The sequence below is a fragment of the Penicillium maclennaniae genome (assembly GCF_028827695.1).
Source record: "Penicillium maclennaniae strain IBT 15551 chromosome Unknown utg000001l:1.0-3280838.0:1.0-3283122.0, whole genome shotgun sequence".
Taxonomy (NCBI): domain Eukaryota; kingdom Fungi; phylum Ascomycota; class Eurotiomycetes; order Eurotiales; family Aspergillaceae; genus Penicillium; species Penicillium maclennaniae.
Window position 1 is genome coordinate 935,917 of NW_026623213.1, and position 17,812 is coordinate 953,728.

Genomic DNA, 17,812 nt, shown 5'->3' on the forward strand with positions numbered 1-17,812 from the left:
ATCTAGAACAGAAATAGAATGAGACTTCGGCCACGATATATAGACCTATATACATGCACCCGGATAATCTGCATACACATGTATCTTGGCATACCCTTGTGTCAATCATCGAGCACTTTCCAGTTCAGATACCACACCTGAGCATCGGTCTATCAAGATAATCCATCCACCATTGTCTTCTCACTCAATTTCTTCACCAACTCCGTTAACACAGCCACTTGATCCCTCAACTCCCGAATCTCTGCGGTGCAGGGGTCAGCCTTGATATTAGGCGTGTTCTGCTTCACTTCTTCCTTCCAGTTATCATCGAGGTCAAAGTCAACCTCCTCAGCTACATGTTCCCATTCCTGGGTGTCATTCTCGTCCTCCTCTCCGTGGCGACGATTCCATTTGATGGCCTCTGCCTCGCGGGCCTCAATCCAAGCAGTGATGACGAGAAGAGGCGAGTAAATGATACACATCACGATATCGTTGAGCTTGGCATAGTGCTTTCGCGAGAGCCACCATTCGAATGGAACAACAAGGCCCAGAATCTCAATCAGATTGAAGGCTAAGGTGGAGATTAGCTGGCGTCAGTTACTCAATGGACGTAAGAACTTACGTGGAATGAAGACATTTTCATCGGGAGCGCGGACGAATTGCATGGTCTTCTGTGCGAAGATGGCCATGTACTCGTCAGTGGCGTTGCCGGAGATGTCCTCATACGCACTGTTGTACAGCGCGATGAGGATGTTTAATAAGACTGCGAGACATTAGCAATTTCTCCCTGGCTTCAATATAATGGATTGCACACACCAATCATGACGACGAAGTTGAAAATGTAGTAAAGAATGATTCCGAAGGGGTATGCAAAATCCTGGAAAGTATCGAAATCGGGGCTCTGCATTACAGTGTTCGCCATGCCCTGAATGATAGGTCTGACGATATCGACATCGTCGTCAACCTGCGCCATTCCGATAAAAGCCTGGAAAAACCCAGCCAGAACCACGAATAGAAGAGCAAAGAAAATCAAGCTTTCTTTCATCATCACACGCAGCACGACGAACATAGCACCAAAAAAGCGGAACGAGTCTAAGTAGAGCATCATGCGCATCCAGAACATCGGACCGGCAAAAGCTAAGAAGTTGTAGCTTAGCTCGTTAAAGAATTGCCGCTTTTCATTATGATTTCCGGGTGAATGGGCCAATGCAACCACGCGCATGACGAATGATATCGTCAGCAGGGCGTAAAGAGTAGAGTTGAAGGCATTCCAGAACTCGACGTAATTCCAGCCCACCTTCCAAAACTTGGCTACTTCGTCACAGATGAACGCAAGGGTCATCGTGTAAAGGATACACTCGACAAAGTCAAGATCACCGGTAGGGTTGACAGTATTTATCACAGCTGTATACAGCGCAAGATATATCAGAGAAAATACGATCTGGCAGACATTCTGATAATGAGGAGTGCGCATCCGGTCTGGGTGGAAATGAGTCCAGTAGTCAGAGTTTGACTTATCAGCGTACTCGATGAAATTTGTCGGATTGCCTTCTTCCTGGCAAATCCAGCCTTGCCACAGGTACGCGATACATTTCTGGTATCCAGCAGAGCTGATGACTCTCAGCGCATGGAGATCAACCGAACGCTCGATCACATTGGCAGGATCCGTCTCTTCACCTTCAATGAAGATAGAGTAGCGCTTAAGAAGAATATTTTTGAGCAAATAGCTCTGATCTTGCTCGCCCTCAATTCTGCACGTGAGGTTAGTGATGATACTCTTGGGGGTGTATGGCCAAAGGGTGGGTGGTCATACATGCGCTTTGCGATGACTTCACAAGCTACAGCTCGACCTTCGTGGAGATCCGCGTCCCAGAGCTCCACAGAGGCCTGGATCTGGAACCATCGCAGACACGTGAGTAGACAGTAGACAATACAGGCCTTATAATCTTCACCGCCGGCATTTTTGGCGGTCTTGATCACATTGTCTGTGATGATGCGACTGTTGGGGTCGGTCAGGGCGCTCTCCTCGACCTCACAGACGAGCAGTTGCTCAATCTGGTATTTCAAGCGCAGCGCAACCTTTGCGATCTCCTTTGAGGACTCTGAGGATTGAGGCTCTTCGGCAGCATACGCAGGAAGAACTGCAAAGTGATTAGTGACGTTGCACAGCTTGTGTTGAACATGACGTACGTCGACGACGCTCAACTTGAACGCGGTGATTTGCTCTTCGGCGATCAAAGCCGAGAAGCTCACCCCAATGTCCCATGTTGATAAAAATTGGTAGAAATTCGGTTTGAGTCAAGAGGAAGAAAGGCCCTGGAAAACCGTGGAGGAAGAGATCGCAGTCAAAGATCGGTAAACAAGTCCAAGCGCGCGAGGTTTACCCGCTGTAAAGCGATTCCCGGTTTTCGCTTTACGCTTATCTTTCCCGCGTTTCATATTTAGATTGACTTTTAGAAATTATATTTTGAGCGATTAGGGAACTTGGGACTAAATTGCTCTAACGGCATCACTGGCATTGAACGTCTCGGTTGCATCACAACGTATTTACATCAGAGCTTGCCCCCTTCTCCGACACAATAGATGGGCCGGAGCACAAGAACTTCACCAATTGGCACACAGCGCCTGCGTCAGGCGTGGATATTTCATCTCCAGGCCCGAGTTGCAGGCGACTGCCCTTGGTACCAAGGCAATTTCTGACTGGATTCGTGCCCAAGAGCACATAGAGCCATCAATCCGTCCTCTCTCATTGATCGCGTAATATGCATCATTTTTTCTCTATCCATTTTTTGCCCCATTTTTCCTTCTCTTCGCAGGGTTGCGCGTATTGCCAACGCCGATGAAGCGTTGGGCACCCGGTGCTTCGCAAACGTTGATGCACCATTTACTCAGGAACATCGGCGTCACTCTCCGAATCGTCCTCGTCTCCGCTGACCTGCTGGTTCTCACGCTCGCGCTTCTCCATGAGCTCAGCGAGGACGGCGTCATCGTGCTCGGTGACGGCCTTGGGTGCCATCTTCACGGTGCAGTTGCCATTGGCTTCCTTGATCTTGGCAGAGATCTTCTCAATCGCGGCTTCAAGCATCTTGATACCATGGTTCTTGTCAAGGCACTGGCTGGTCAGGACGTACAGAGGAGGGGCGACGAGCTTGACCTTGATCTGGTTTTCGGGGTGTTGTCGGCCTCGGCGGTACGGAGAGCTTCCTTGACGGCGTCGATTCCGTCATAGCCGAAGCAGGTGACCTCGACGTCGGCACGGACCTTAGTGGGATGGGGGGTAAGCTTCTTGCCGATATAGTCCAGAAGCTCCTTCTTCACGGGTTCAGAGGGGAACTCGACATCGTTCCAGACATCGGGGTTGCTGTAGAACCCTAGTTAGAGGTATCCTTCAATTTGTAACCTTATCATGCAACATACGTGATGGCGAGCTTGAATGCGTCGTGGGAGTGGCCGAACTTCCGGTCCAAGGGCCAGGCGATCTGTTGGTAGAGGGTCTCGAGGGGGGGTCTGAGTCGCTTCAGCGACGTGGCGCATGATCGAGTGCACGGCCTTGCTCTTGTTGTAACGCTCCTCGCACTTGAGGACATCTTCGGGGGAGACACGACGCTTTGACAGATCAATATAACCTGTAGGACCATGAGTCAGCCATCGGATCTCCATGGTTTAGAACGGGAGCTGCTTGCCCTTCTCCTTGTCGACACGGAGCACAATGACGACCTCGTTGCGTCCGATACGGATGAGCTTCTGAATGGAACGGATACGTCTGCGCGAAAGTTCGGAGAGCAGAATCATGCCGTCAATGTTGTCGTATTCAAGCAGCTTCACGTAGGCGCCCATCTCGGCGATCTGCCCGAATAACCTGTCAGACAAGCCTAAGAACCTCCATACCCAATCTGAAAACTCGTACCTGCTTGACATTGACCATGACATAGCTGTCCACCTCAGGAAACTTCTCCTCGTAGAAACGGCAATTTGTTAAAGACATATTGGCGGGGTTGCGCTGTAAATTCCAGCGACAAACTTTCCGGTGAAAAGTGGACTGATGAATCGGCAGTCCGAGGAAAACGGTATGCTAGAGCCTTCCAAGTCGGTTCCTAGCAAAGTGAGGGGGTTAGAGGGCCGGGAGAGAGGTTCTTTGATCGGAAGCACAATCGATTCAAATCGCTTTGTGGCGGACTCAAAACCCACATTGACCGCATTCACGTGACCTAGAAAGCACGCTGTCATGTGACTCACCGCCATCCACAGCTGATGACATAATAAAACACATAAACTTAGCACGAGCAGAGTTACATGAGCGAATCAAGCTTGAAGCTTGAGGCCTATGCTCATGCTCATGCGGCTTAAGCCTGACGAGTATTGATTAACCTTGCACAGAATCACAGTATCGACAACCCACCGGGGCTCACTACAACCCGCTAACTCCAGGCTATAACTGGCTCCGCTTATCGCTCCCTAGCGGCCACCGCCCTTGTCGGTAAAAGCCAGTAGTTTCCCCGGCCTCGAGGTTTCCTCCGACCCTGTTTCATTTCTGCCACTGATGTCGCTGATGGAGGGTTTGAAACCCCTCTTCTTGTAAAGTTGGGTGTCCTCTGATCTCGTTGGAGCAAATCATTATTCTTCCAGTGCGCGGCTCCATTAGTCCTGGGAGCCTCCTCGCTACGGAACCGATTCGTCGAAATGTTTCGCTCGAACAGCAATTCGCGGTCGCCTCCAGGCCTCGATTTCAAAACCAATGGCACCGAGGGACTTGGCATCTCAAATGAAGCAGATCTGAGAACTCGCCTACTGGAGTCTTACGATCGTTCGGGTCCGGTGTGTGGTGAACGACGCTGCAGTCATGGTACATTTTCCCCACGGCCGGAGGACACAGGAAGACGCATATACCTTGGAAATCCGAGTGGTGGTGATCACCATGGTGTTGAAGGTGCGGGTGCAGCATCCGGCCATTTTAGCGATGACCCACCAGGATCTCGCGCTGAATCGGAATATATGTCGCAAATGAAGTCGTCTCTCTCGGCTCTGTCCATGAATGACTCCAGAAAACAGTATGCCAAAGTCTCACAAGCACCGTCATAGCTCGCCTCCAGTCGAATACTAACGGCTAGCTGCAGGTATCTCTCCTACTACATTCCGTTCTTCAACTGGATTGGACAGTATCAATGGTCTTATGTCCGGGGGGGATCTGATAGCTGCGCTCACGGTTTCCTCCATCTACATCCCAATGGCGTTATCGTTGGCCTCTAACCTTGCCCATGCACCGCCCATCAACGGCCTTTACTCTTTCGTCATACATCCTTTTATTTATGCTATCTTAGGTAGCTGTCCTCTTCTGGTGGTTGGTCCAGAGGCGGCTGGCTCGCTTCTTACAGGTGCTATCGTCAAGGCCAGCATTGGTGGTAGCGAGGCGGGAGATGACAACGGCATGGAAAGTGCCATCATCATAGGAATAGTCACTGCAATGACTGGTGCCATGATCCTGATTGCTGGATTGACTCGACTAGGCTTTTTGGATAATGTGCTTAGTCGGCCTTTCCTCAGAGGTTTCATCACTGCTATCGGCTTTGTGATCTTTGTGGACCAATTGATCCCAGAGCTGGGACTTGCGACTAAGGCGAAGGAGACCGGTGTTAGCCATGGTACCACGGTCAGCAAGCTTTCCTTCATTGCTCGCAATGTGGGAGACAGCCATCTACTTACTTCGGTTGTCTCGCTGGTCAGCTTCGGGATTATCATGCTGTTCAGGACGGTCAAGAAGTGGATGATGCCACGCTATCCTCAAGTGGTCTACTTTCCGGACCGTTTCATAGTTGTCGTCCTGTCCGCAATCTTGGCATGGCATCTCAACTGGGAAGATAAGGGACTTGAACTGCTTGGGCATACCGAAATCAGTTCTAGTAGGTTATTTGCATTCCAGTGGCCCTTCCAGTTCGGACACATGAAGCACATCCGGGCAGCCATGAGCAAAGCATTCATCATTACCCTGCTTGGCTTCTTCGAGTCTTCAGTTGCAGCAAAGGCCCTAGGTGACGGGAAGCCCGATGGCATTCAAGATATGCACATGAGTGCAAATCGGGAAATGGTTGCGCTGGGCGTTGCCAACTTCGTCGGTGGCTGTTTCATGTCTCTACCGGCCTTTGGTGGATACGGTCGAAGCAAGGTCAATGTACAGACGGGAGCACGATCCCCAATGAGCAGCATCTTCCTCAGCATGATCACCCTCGTTAGTATCTTGTTGCTCCTGCCATATCTATACTATCTCCCGGTTCGTCCGTCCTTTCCGTTTTTGTCGTCTGATTAAATACTAACTTACAATAAACAGAAAGCAGTTCTCTGCTCCATGATCTCTGTCGTAGCATACTCGCTTGTTGAAGAGTGCCCACACGATCTGATCTTCTTCCTCCGTCTCCGTGGATGGACTGAGCTCGTCCTCATGTTCCTTATCTTCACCGCCACCATATTCTACTCTCTCGAGCTTGGCATGGCTCTCGGAATTGGCCTCTCTGTCATAATTCTCATCCGCCACTCCACTCAACCACGCATCCAGATTCTAGGCAAAGTCGCGGGTACCGACGCCCGCTTTGAGAACGCTGAGCTTCAGCCCGAGAACGTTGAGCTCATCGAGGGCGCGTTGATCATTAAGATTCCTGAACCTCTCACCTTCGCCAACACAGGCGATCTCAAAAATCGTCTCCGCCGTTTAGAACTCTACGGCTCCAGTCGGGCTCACCCTTCTTTACCTCGAATGCGTCCGCCGGAGCACAACAAGAATATCATTTTCGATGTGCATGGCGTGACGAGTATCGATGGGTCTGGTACCCAGGTCTTATGTGAAATAGTATCCGCGTATAGAGAAAAGGGAACCCGGGTTTTCTTCTGTCGGCTGCCCAACACTCAAGTCTTCAGAATGTTTGAGCGAAGCGGCATCGTCGAAGAGTGTGGAGGTTTGACCCACTTCGTGCCTAGTGTTGATGAGGCTATCCGACTGGCTGAGACAGAAGACCAGACACCTGATTTGTAGACTGGCCTCTAACAAGTCTTTATTGTCTATTTAGCTATATGTGCAATATTTACTGTCTTGCATGACCGAAACGACATGACCTTCTTCACATAGCGTGGGAAACAGCATGGTAGATTTTTGATTGCTGCTGAGCGTGTAACTAAGCGAATCAAATCTGGGTTGAATGAAATGAATCTGACAATCATAACTCGATTCTGTTTGTATGGAGTAGTCCGTTGTAAAATCTCAACCAAGGTGCTTTTTGGGGGTTTTGGCATGTTGGTAGGGCCTGAGGCTTGTTTGGGCCATGTCTCTCTTGCTTGCCGCAGCACAGTCCACACATTCAGCGCAAGCCAGCATAATGCCTATCCCGTGGTATAAATACGACAGTCAAGAACTTTGCAGCTTTGCTAGAGCCGGACAAATGATGGTCGGTTCCGCAATGACGACTGTTTGGGGGTCTTGCGCCCGAACATTGGAACCCGTTGGGGGTTGTCGTTTGCTAACATTGGGTCTTTCAATCTTGGATTTCGCATATTGACCGCGGAATAACTCATGTAGTTGTCTCATTGCCAATGATAGCCCTGCGCACGACCATCTCAAGCAGCATTTCACTGGCGTGTAGAGCCGGCGAGTTTTGCCCGCGCGCATCATCCGGCTGGTCATCTGCCGCTGGTACAGCAACAACTAATTTCATGCGCCCTTCACCTCCCAAGACAAATGCAGCACATGCGATTTTCGATAAACGGACGTGCTTCCTGGAAGCCTGCTTTGGCGATGAACCATCAAGATCCAGCTGCATTGCCAGGTGCGTTTCGAGATAAGCAGCAAGATTTCCGACTAGGGGACTGCGCAACTCCTGTTTGAGCGTGCGCTTCGACTGTGGAGCTTCATCACGGAGAAATTCTATCAGAGATGCTCTAGATATGCTAATATTGAGTGTTCGCAAAGCCGGTGCGATGGAGGGTGAGAATGCGAGTGTCAGTTGCAATTCTTTGATCCCTTCTTCGATTGTCTCATTCGCAGCCGAGCGCCCGGAAGGTCCTCGACTATTGCGTAGCTCATTGACAAACTTTTCAAGACCCTTGCAGATGAAGGCTGATGGAAGACGAAGATTCGAGCAGTAGGTGTCGAAATTGGCAGAGAGAAACGATATGAAGGTTTGTCGCAGTGCATTTGGGAACTTGGTCAATAGTAGAGGGAGGAAAGTGGAACCCTCGCGCTGATTCTCTAACCCTGCCTCGGCCAGAAGGGCGGCTTTATAGGTGATATTCTCATATTCCAGAGTCACCAGAATTCCTGGAAATGAAGGACCGGCGCGTCTTGCCTGCCCACCAGTGGAGATGGACTGCCAAAGACATTGCTTCAGTGCACCTGTCTTGGATAACGCGTCGTCTTCTGCTATGGTTGCGCTGGCATGGAGTCCAGCGAGAATATCGCCAGTAAGTTGATCGCGCAATCGCGTTGCATATGTTTGCAAGGCGGCCGGGTTGTCGAGAAGGGTCTCAAAGTCTTTACCATGGTGAAGAGGCGACAGACGGTGGAGTGTCCAAGATGTATTGAATAGCTGCCACTGCGATACTTGCTCCATAGCTGAGTCTATTTCCGATTTATTCTTTCGGTCATAAACCAGGGTTTCCTAGAGGTCAATGTTCACGAGTGTCGCATCGTTGATATTGCGCCCGGTGCAAACACAACAAACTTCCAAGTCGGGGTCGGAATCTACAAGAAAGGCGAATTGATTATTTCAACTGGTCTTGTTTTAAAATTCCAATAAACTCCTATGGACAATGCTCCAGTCTCTATTGAACGCCCTTGTATATAAATTAATGGCGTCATGCTTGCCAGCCGTCTATACGCCGACAGTTCCCACATCCAAATAAGATCGGGATCCCGTTCCAGCGCCAGGCAATTTCTTGATCATGAGGAAGCGCCTGTCTAAGCCCCAATTCGGTTTTTGCCGCATCAAACCAGAGGTCGCGCATCGAACTATGTATACTTTGGTTGGAAGCCCGTCCAAAGATTGTAGAGTTCATGTGATCGCGCCCGTGTGTCCTCATGTCCGCGTGGAAATTGTACATGAAGTCCTTGCGCTGCATGCGCTGATTGCCTCCGTGTCCGATTTCGGCGGAGAAGAACTCGACAATCCGCAGAAACGGCGATACGGTGAGGAGAGAACTGATCCAGGAATCGTCTATCTCTGCCTCGGGCGCCATTGTGTAACGTATATATGTCACCAGCAAATGCATACAGTGGTGTGTGGCAAGCAATGCAGGGGTGTTGGTGAAAGGAGGGTTTTGAATAATGCGAGTCTGTAATTCTCTGTACATTCGCTGGCGCGTCTCTAGTGGAATTGGGACTGTAAGGCGGCCGGCTTCGTATTCTTGGAGGAGTATGTTTGTTTGTTCGCGCCGGGCGGATGCATACGATTCGAGGAAGTACAATGTATAGTACCTAGCGCCGATCAGATCATACAAATTGCCAACAGCCTGTCCTCTGGGTCTACTCACATTGATGGAGCCAGATGGTGCCATATGCTGACTTTTCCGCGCTTGACCAGCGCTGTCCGTTCGGCTTTTCTTGACGGGAAGGAGGAACTCAGAAGGATGGGCTCTGTTTGCACGAATCGGTCCATCACCCTATCTGCGAGATAATAACAAAGTCTCGAGCATAACTTCTGCCTTTGGTGCAACCCATAGAGATATCTGAAAGTGTAAAGGTGCCCGCCTTTGGCGCTTTTAGAGGGTGGGAAGAGGTCCGACAGAAGGACCGCGTCATCTTCTGGGTTGCCAGTGTATATTCGTTCATGATCGATTGGGGATGGAAGGGTACCGTGGCGACGGTGGCGAAGGTATTGGCGGACAATTTCATGTTCGTTTGAGCTGATGATATGGTTGAAGGCTTTGCAAACAAGCTTTAGCGAAAGATAGTCGGCGGTTCCGCAGTGGGCAAAGATCGTGATTTGGATCTCGACCGGGAAACCCCACGGGGAGGAATGCGCGGGGAGGGCATTTTCGAGGCTATACAGTCACAAGCGACAATTAGCGTCTGCATTAGATAGTAGGAGACACAAAGCATACCCAACGTAGACGAGGATCCGGGGACCTCGCGCCGGGACCTATCCCTGCCGTGCTTTTTCCGTTGGATTGCAGCTCGGAACTTTTGCACGGATGGTAAGATTTTGGAGAAACCAGTCATGCTGAGGCCTGAGAACACATCGACCAGCTCCGATGAGACACCCCCGTGGGGGAGCTTAAAAATGGATCTCTGGTGAACTTGGGCGGTGCTCGACTTTCGCACACCTGACTAAGCGCAGCCAGGCACAGTCCCAGCTGATTCTCACGCTGGAGGAGTCTGTTGATTGACGAGACGTTAATTGATAGCCGAGTGATCGTCTGTTTGGTTTCGTATAGGATCATCAAAGCACTTGGGTCGGTGAAGGGCCGAGTCCCGCAATGTCAGGACGACATTATGAAATTTCCAAGTTTACATTGATCCGGGGTTCATCAAGCTAGTAGAGCTATCCGATTGCGTTGGCCTTGGAACATGATGGACGATCGTCAGTGCCCGGAACAGCGGGAACAGTGAGAAAAGTGGTGGAGAAACAATATAGAAGCTATGGTACGAATTGGCGTCTGAATTTGACTTCTAAGTTGACGATCGTCGACTAATGGTTTTGCATGGTTGAAATTGGCCCCATCAAGTATACAATCTCCCATCTCCTAGCGTCTGGAAGCACTGGCGGGCGTTTGTAGTCTGCTCATACTATCATGAACGTAGATCTGGATTTTAGTCCAAGAACAACCTTCCATTGAGTCTGCATCACATCGCGCCTCGATATGCGCTAGCTAAGTGCAATTACGTCATTCTGCTCTTGCGTCAGCTTCGCCGACACGATCTCGATAGACGTCTTGACTAGAAACTCCCTTCCCTTTCTATTCAACGCGACTCATCACTCCACGTAAAGTCTGACAGAATGCCTAACAATATCCTGGTCGTGGGGGCGAGCCGCGGCCTGGGAGCGTCCCTTGGAGCTCTATACTCGAAAGACCCCTCCAACCATGTATTTGGAACGACACGTTCCTCTTCTCCGGAATCGACATCTTCAATCACTTGGCTGACCGAAGTTGACGTTGCCCAGCCTGATGTGGGCCAGAAGATTGTCTCACAGCTACCGCAGGCTGCCAAGCTTTCAACGGTGATTATCACCGCGGGATACTTTGGCTTTGAGACATTCGATGATCCAGACTGGGAAAAGCAGGTTCGCATGTACACAACATCAGCGATCGGGCCTGTCTTTGTGGTACAGAAGCTTGTGAAGGCAGACCTTCTGAGTGAGGGTAGTAAGGTAATCCTGGTCAGCAGTGAGAGTGGCAGCATCACTCTCCGCCATGAGAAGGAAGGCGGGGGCAACTTCGGCCACCATGCCAGCAAGTCTGCATTGAATATGGTTGGAAAGCTACTCAGCCTGGACCTGAAGCCTAAAGGAATCGCAGTGGGATTGGTACACCCCGGCTTCATGCGAACGGAAATGACAAAGAGCGTTGGATTCGATAAATACTGGGATGCTGGCGGAGGTATTTTCTTCATCCCAGTCATGGATACTTACGAGAGCTGTACTGATGTCTATATGCAGCCGTGACACCTGATGAAGCAGCTCAGTCACTCGCATCCTTTGTTGATACATTCGACATTGGCAAGACGGGCGAATTCTGGGCGCCACGAGGACCAGGGTATGTGATTAATGCCATTACACAAAATCAACTTATCTAACAGTTGGACAGAGATATTGGGACGGCCGAAGACGTACTTGGAAAGGGCCTGCCAACGCCCTTGCAGCTGCCTTGGTGAATCTGGAGAAAGGGGATATTCATATTATTCCAACAGCTAGTCTACGTGTAGCAATTGATGATAAACTCGCTTCAATCAGATGCTGGCTGAGCAGTGTTTTCCGCAATGGGTTTCGCATTCATAAAAACCAGATCTTTCCCAATATCTGGTCGTGGCTCGTGCCCGATCACCTTTACTCCCAATGTCTGACCGTAGAACTCTTCGAGTCGCTGCCCACTTGTGAGTAGCATGATTCGGCGTAGATAAGGCATGCTTTCCAGTGAAAAGACTTCTGCAACACACTCGATAAGCCACCTTCCCAGTCCGTCTCCCTGATACTGGGGGAGAACATAAGTGTCCGAGAGATAACCAAAGGAGATCCCATCTGTAATCATCCGCGCAAGACCGATCTGCTCTGTATTTTCCGTGGTCAGAGTCTGAGGTTCTGTCTCGGATTGCTCTGGATGAAGCCGCTTATACACTCCAAAGCTCATAGAGCCATGAAGCATTTGGTGTAGAACATCTTCAGGAAATGGCTTGGTCCAATAAAGGAAATCTTTGCCAAACGCCTCATTGACTGCTTTGACTGAGATCAACCTCGGGTCGTTTGAGATGAAGTATGGGCTTTTGTCTCTCGTCCATGTTCGTGGGGTCAATGGGGCGGTGGGCGGGGAAGAGGCCATTGTGGCAGCAAATAGACGAAGCTCAATTCAGATCTCAGAATGAAGCCGAAAGAGATATTATCACTTGTATGGAGTCTAGAGATCAAGAACTGGTAGTTGCTCTATCACCGTTCTTGTCGACTCTTGATGATGGCTTGGTTGCGTGAGTCATAAAATTGATGTTGCCGAAGATTAGCTGATTAGCTGCCTTCTAAGGCTTACTTAGCTCCGTTCCACATCGACTCGGCAATTCTTCAGCTGGACTGTAGTCCGCTTAAACAACAAATTGGTCAAATACTATATCTCATCATGGACGATGAGGACTGTGACAAAATTTTCATGCTAGGTCGAATGATCATCTCAAACGAAAGGATGTGGCTTCTGTCAAAGACTGCGTCGTCGCATCTCACCGATATTCTTTGATGAGTGAATATCCACGACTGGAAATGTCTTCGGCGAGCGCCTGGCCAGCTGCTCATGAATCGGCCGAGAATCTAATGTCAACTTCACCTGCGTGGGATGACACGCACGACAAATTACGTGGCACACATTCTCTTATCGAGTGTCCTGGGGGGGCTAATATCCATCCATACGGTTTGGTCAACTCCGCAATTGCGGCTGAAGCGGGGCTGATGGTGTTTTTGAATAGACATCCAAGGACCCCTCACGCCATCACAGTCTCCGATGGTGCTAGCTACGCCAAGTGGTGACGATCAGTTGTACAATGACCGCCAAACATAATGATTTGGAACAATAAAACTTTTAATGCACTATTTTCTCGACCTCTCGAGCTTGGGGTCGAATGACGTGTAAATTGTACCGCATGGCGTGCAGCAGATTACGATGGGGTTTCACATACACTCGAAGGTCGTACAAGTCCTTCATCTTTTCCTACCTGATATACCAGACACAATTCTTGGTTCATCATGACTCTACTTGAAAATCCCGGGATCTCGACTTTGCCTTCGTTTTCCAATATCAAAGAGGCATCCGAGCCGATCAAAGGTCCTTCAGACCTAGAGGCGCCTTCCATCACCGTGAAAAGTGCAATCAATGACTTGAATTCAGGGCTATCAACGAGATCTCATTTCGCGATAGAGGAGCATCCCATCGATGTAGTAAGGCCCATTACAGTGGGCATCATTGGTGCTGGTATTGCAGGTATCACTGCTGGCGTGTTGCTACCCGCGAAGCTGCCGGGTCTCGATTTGAGAATCTATGACAAGAACGCCGATGTGGTATGTCAATTCATCCTGCCATTCACTGCTATCATGTTAACATTTTGCTTCAGGGAGGCACCTGGTAGACTTGACCTCATTAACTTCCTTCGCAACCATACTAACTCTTTTCATAGGTTTGAAAACACATATCCAGGCGTTCGGTGTGACATACCTGCACATGCGTATCAATCTGGCTTCTCCCCCAATACTCAGTGGTCGAGAGGAGTTTGCTCAAGGGGCCGAAATTCGAGACTACTGGCAAAGCGTTGCGCGAAAGCATAACGTCTATCAATACGTTCGACCCAGCAACGGGTAAACAAGACCGAATGGTTGGCTGATGAGGGGAAATGGAAAGTCACCATCGCATATTTAGATGGGTCGAACAAAGTGAGCCCGATCGTTAGCAAACCGTGATTCCTCACTGACTCAGTGTCCAGATCTATGAAGAAAAGCTGGATGTCATTATTAACGCCATCGGCCATTTCAATGCATGGCAGCTGCCCGACTACGAGGGCATCGAGCATTACAGAGGCGCTCTCTTCCATTCTTCCAATTGGAACCACACAATTGACCTTAAGGGTAAACGCATTGCCCTCATTGGTAACGGAGCATCTGGTCTTCAAGTACTTCCCTCTATTGAGCCCATAGCAAGCCACATCGATCACTATGCGCGGAACCCAACTTGGATTGCCGATTCCTTTAGTAGTGGGAGTACAGGCGTACGTCGACTGGAGCCAAACACGTTCTCCGAGGCCCAGCTGGAGTCTTTCAAAGATCCCAATGAATACTTGAAGTATCGCACTGAGGTAGAGAAGGGATACTTTCAGCGCTTCGGAGCAATTTTCAAGGACACTCCAGAGAACCAGGAGCTGCGCGAGAAATGGACTAGCATCATGCTGCATCGTTTCAGCGCCAAACCAGATCTAAAAGACAAGATTCTTCCTGACTTCCCACCGAATTGCCGTCGGCCTACTCCAGGGCTAGGCTACCTTGAAGCCTTGACTAAGGATCACGTCGACTATATTCAAACACGTATCAAGCGATTCACAGAAACAGGAATTGTCACTGAAGACGGTGTTGAGAGAGCAGCAGACATCACGATCTGCGCAACCGGCGCTAACGTCGATCACGCACCTCCATTCTCCATCATTGCCAACGGGATCGATCTTCAATCTGCCTGGAAAAAAGACGGGCTTTTCGGATTTCCCTACTCCTATCTAGGATTTGCGACACCAGGATTCCCCAATCTACTTTGGCTTGGCGGCCCGTACGCATCCGGGCACAGCGGTACAGTTCCCAACAGCCTTGAGAACCAATTAACGTACATTGCGAAGGTTCTACGCAAAATTCGCAGTCAGGGTATCAAGTCCATGGCACCGTCGAAGCAAGCAACAGACGATTTCGTGGAATACTGTGACAATTTTTATCCCCGCACGGTCTGGACGGCTAACTGCAGCTCATGGTACAATGGTGGAACCCCCGGTTCTCGGATTCATGGTCTGTTCCCGGGTAGTGCTTCTCATGCAAACTATATTCGCAGAGATCCGCGCTGGGAGGATTGGGAGTATAACTATGTCAACCCCGGCGGGAACCGCCTCGCTTATTTCGGTAATGGTTGGACTTCGAAGGAGTTGGAGCCGGAAGCAGAGTTGACGCCGCATCTGAGACTTCCTGAGGAGGTCGACTTGAAGTCTTGGATGGAGGGTTGGTGGGATGTCTGAGCACACGAAGAAGCATATAGTCATTTCGATACAGGAATTCCTCTCAATCATTTAAATAATATTCAGCTCCCTGTATAGTGGCCCCAGTGCCTAATACTTAGAAGACCGCCATCCTGGAATGGCAACCGAGGACAGTTCGTAACCTAAGGCGCGTTTTTTCTTTTCCTTTTCCTGTTTTCTTTTCTCTGTCATTTCCTATCTCTGATTGTGCCTTCTGATGGCTCAACTTTGTGACACCCTCGGTGTGGTGTAGAGCTTATGAGGTGCCCTTCGCGTGTATCTCAATTGTCTCTTATATCCAGCACCGAAAATTGAAACAATGTACCCGGAATCTTGAAGTACCTTTCGAGAAGAAAACCCACCGCTACCACACGCCACACTAGAAAAAGGGGTCACTGAGCTCAATTGCATAGTTCGCCGCTACTTTAAAGCTGCTTTGGATCTTATAGATTGATACCAATTCTATCTTGTCATCTATGTTTATTGAGCCTCAATCAGAGAGTAAGGCGGCACTTCTTCGCCCTTCCGCCAGAAGTATTTTGCACCATGATGAGTATCCGGAAGTCTTGACTGACCCTGCTTTCCATACATGTTCTCACGCATGGTGCCTCCCTTCACGGCATAGTCCGACCAGAATAGACCCCGTCGCTGCAGCTCCGGGAGCAGTAGACGAATGACATCGTCGAATGTATCGGGGAGACTAGCATAACTCAGGTTGAATCCATCGACATCACCAACATCTACCCAGCGCTCCAACTCGTCAGCTACCGTCTGGACGCTGCCAACGATCTTGACACCATTGCCTCCCAGGGTCAAGTACTCTGCAATCGTCTTCTTGTCCCATTTTTTGCCCTCGGTTCCGGGCACGGTGCTCGCCCAGTGATTTACCATACTTCGGACGGCAGGCTGCTCCACAAACCGGAAGTCTTGATCGTCTGTATGGGTGGAAAGATCGTAGCCAGTCCAGCCGCCAAAGAGAGCCAGGGCACCCTCTCGATCACCATATTTCTTCAACTCGTCAAACTTCACATTGGCTTCCTCGTCCGTTTCGGCGACGATGACCAGAGCCCCTGCCACGATCTTGATATCGCGAGGGTCACGGCCAAGGTCGGCAGCTTGCTGGCGGATGCTGTCGACGGACGGGCGCACGAGCTCTGGCTTTTTGGGCATGGAGGAAGACTGCCTCGGCGTGCTTGGCAGCGAACGCCTTCCCGGCAGTCGAGGTTCCAGCCTGCAGCAGGAACGGTGTACGCTGGGGACTCGGCTCGCAGAGATGAGGCCCGGGGACCTGGAAGTATTTCCCCTTGTGATTGATCTCTCGCACACCACGAGGATCCGCGTACCTGGAGCCCTCGACCGAGCCATTTGTCTTGGCTGAGTCTAGATTCCATTCCACGGCATCATCCCTCCAGGAAGCTTCCCAAAGCTTATACGTAACATCAAGGTACTCGTCGGCAATGCGGTACCGCTCATCATGCTCGACCTGCGTATCAAGGCCGAAATTGCGTGCCGCAGAATCAAGATAAGACGTGACAATGTTCCACCCCACGCGCCCGTTGCTAAGGTGATCGACGGTCGAAAAGCGTCTGGCCAGAGCGTAGGGCGCGTCATATGTCGTCGAAGCGGTGACTCCGAAGCCGATACTTTCTGTTGCAGCTGCCATGGCAGGAATGCTGTACAGGGGGTCGTTGATCGGGAACTGGGCTCCAGCAGGGATCGTCGGGTCTAGATTGGCCGGACCTTTGTAGACATCGTAGCCTCCGAGAACGTCGGCGAAGAAGATTGCGTGGAATTTAGCGTCTTCAAGTTTCTGGGCGAGAGCCATCCAGTGCTTGATGTTTTTGTAGTCAGCGCCCTTGTCGGCTGGGTATCGGAAGAGGCCTGGATTCAGATGGCTGGGCGAGTGCATTGAAAACGCATTGAGGATGAGCTGCTTTTTTTCCGTTGACATGGTGATTTATGGGTGCCCGGTTGTGCAGAAGTAGGAGTAAAAGAATTGGCAATCAGCTCAACGGATTCTTCAGTACTCTTCTCCCGGCTTGTTCACATTTATTGTCCTGCGTTGCTTCCCCTCTAGCCAACCCCGCATGTCATTGTCGCATGGTATTGCGTGCAGGGTTAAGAAGACGTGCAGTTGGAGTCCGATGGCGTCAGCATCAGCGTATGTGTGGGTTGCAAAGCGACAATTCTTATCTACTCATGTGGTTACTAGTCGTGTTCGGGCCTTAGATTTGGTCACATCAAGGAATAGTGGACACTCCGTGTTGTCTTTGTCCTTGGAGCTCTGGGACATGGCTCGGCCGATAGACCTGTTGTGCATAGATCCAAGACACCTTTCTAGGTATGTTTTGCGTGTTAGCTCGCCTTCATGTGGCAGTTTTGGGGTAGGCTCAGTTGCGG

General features: G+C 50.2%; 8 protein-coding genes across 8 annotated transcripts; 3 read left to right on the forward strand and 5 right to left on the reverse strand.

Moving 5' to 3' along the window:
• Positions 1 to 152: 152 nt before the first annotated feature.
• On the reverse strand, positions 153 to 2,245 carry yvc1 (putative potassium ion channel Yvc1; the record flags this gene model as incomplete). The annotated part of the gene is made up of 5 exons (XM_056962013.1): positions 153 to 550; positions 602 to 742; positions 796 to 1,730; positions 1,793 to 2,120; positions 2,170 to 2,245. 5 exons carry the CDS (start codon positions 2,243 to 2,245, stop codon positions 153 to 155), a joined length of 1,878 nt encoding a protein of 625 aa, XP_056827016.1.
• Positions 2,246 to 2,863: 618 nt separating this feature from the next.
• N7477_000351 (translation initiation factor eIF2 subunit alpha) lies at positions 2,864 to 3,964 on the reverse strand (the record flags this gene model as incomplete). The annotated part of the gene is given in 5 exon segments (XM_056962014.1): positions 2,864 to 3,162; positions 3,174 to 3,312; positions 3,397 to 3,605; positions 3,681 to 3,825; positions 3,887 to 3,964. The coding sequence occupies 5 exon segments, from the start codon at positions 3,962 to 3,964 to the stop codon at positions 2,864 to 2,866; spliced, it is 870 nt and encodes a 289-aa protein (XP_056827017.1).
• Positions 3,965 to 4,659: 695 nt separating this feature from the next.
• On the forward strand, positions 4,660 to 7,000 carry N7477_000352 (SulP family inorganic anion transporter; the record flags this gene model as incomplete). The annotated part of the gene is made up of 3 exons (XM_056962015.1): positions 4,660 to 5,027; positions 5,137 to 6,244; positions 6,302 to 7,000. The coding sequence occupies 3 exons, from the start codon at positions 4,660 to 4,662 to the stop codon at positions 6,998 to 7,000; spliced, it is 2,175 nt and encodes a 724-aa protein (XP_056827018.1).
• Positions 7,001 to 7,532: 532 nt separating this feature from the next.
• On the reverse strand, positions 7,533 to 8,570 carry N7477_000353 (uncharacterized protein; the record flags this gene model as incomplete). Its single annotated transcript, XM_056962016.1, has 1 exon — positions 7,533 to 8,570. One exon carries the CDS (start codon positions 8,568 to 8,570, stop codon positions 7,533 to 7,535), a length of 1,038 nt encoding a protein of 345 aa, XP_056827019.1.
• A 2,385-nt stretch (positions 8,571 to 10,955) lies between these two features.
• N7477_000354 (oxidoreductase, short chain dehydrogenase/reductase family superfamily) lies at positions 10,956 to 11,830 on the forward strand (the record flags this gene model as incomplete). The annotated part of the gene is made up of 3 exons (XM_056962017.1): positions 10,956 to 11,556; positions 11,616 to 11,712; positions 11,764 to 11,830. The coding sequence occupies 3 exons, from the start codon at positions 10,956 to 10,958 to the stop codon at positions 11,828 to 11,830; spliced, it is 765 nt and encodes a 254-aa protein (XP_056827020.1).
• Positions 11,831 to 11,901: 71 nt separating this feature from the next.
• N7477_000355 (uncharacterized protein) lies at positions 11,902 to 12,492 on the reverse strand (the record flags this gene model as incomplete). The annotated part of the gene is made up of 1 exon (XM_056962018.1): positions 11,902 to 12,492. The coding sequence occupies one exon, from the start codon at positions 12,490 to 12,492 to the stop codon at positions 11,902 to 11,904; it is 591 nt and encodes a 196-aa protein (XP_056827021.1).
• Positions 12,493 to 13,397: 905 nt separating this feature from the next.
• Positions 13,398 to 15,412, forward strand: N7477_000356 (flavin-containing monooxygenase; the record flags this gene model as incomplete). Its single annotated transcript, XM_056962019.1, is given in 4 exon segments — positions 13,398 to 13,709; positions 13,846 to 13,986; positions 13,998 to 14,078; positions 14,129 to 15,412. The coding sequence occupies 4 exon segments, from the start codon at positions 13,398 to 13,400 to the stop codon at positions 15,410 to 15,412; spliced, it is 1,818 nt and encodes a 605-aa protein (XP_056827022.1).
• A 480-nt stretch (positions 15,413 to 15,892) lies between these two features.
• N7477_000357 (LLM class flavin-dependent oxidoreductase) lies at positions 15,893 to 17,363 on the reverse strand (the record flags this gene model as incomplete). The annotated part of the gene is made up of 2 exons (XM_056962020.1): positions 15,893 to 16,570; positions 16,593 to 17,363. 2 exons carry the CDS (start codon positions 17,361 to 17,363, stop codon positions 15,893 to 15,895), a joined length of 1,449 nt encoding a protein of 482 aa, XP_056827023.1.
• Positions 17,364 to 17,812: the final 449 nt, after the last annotated feature.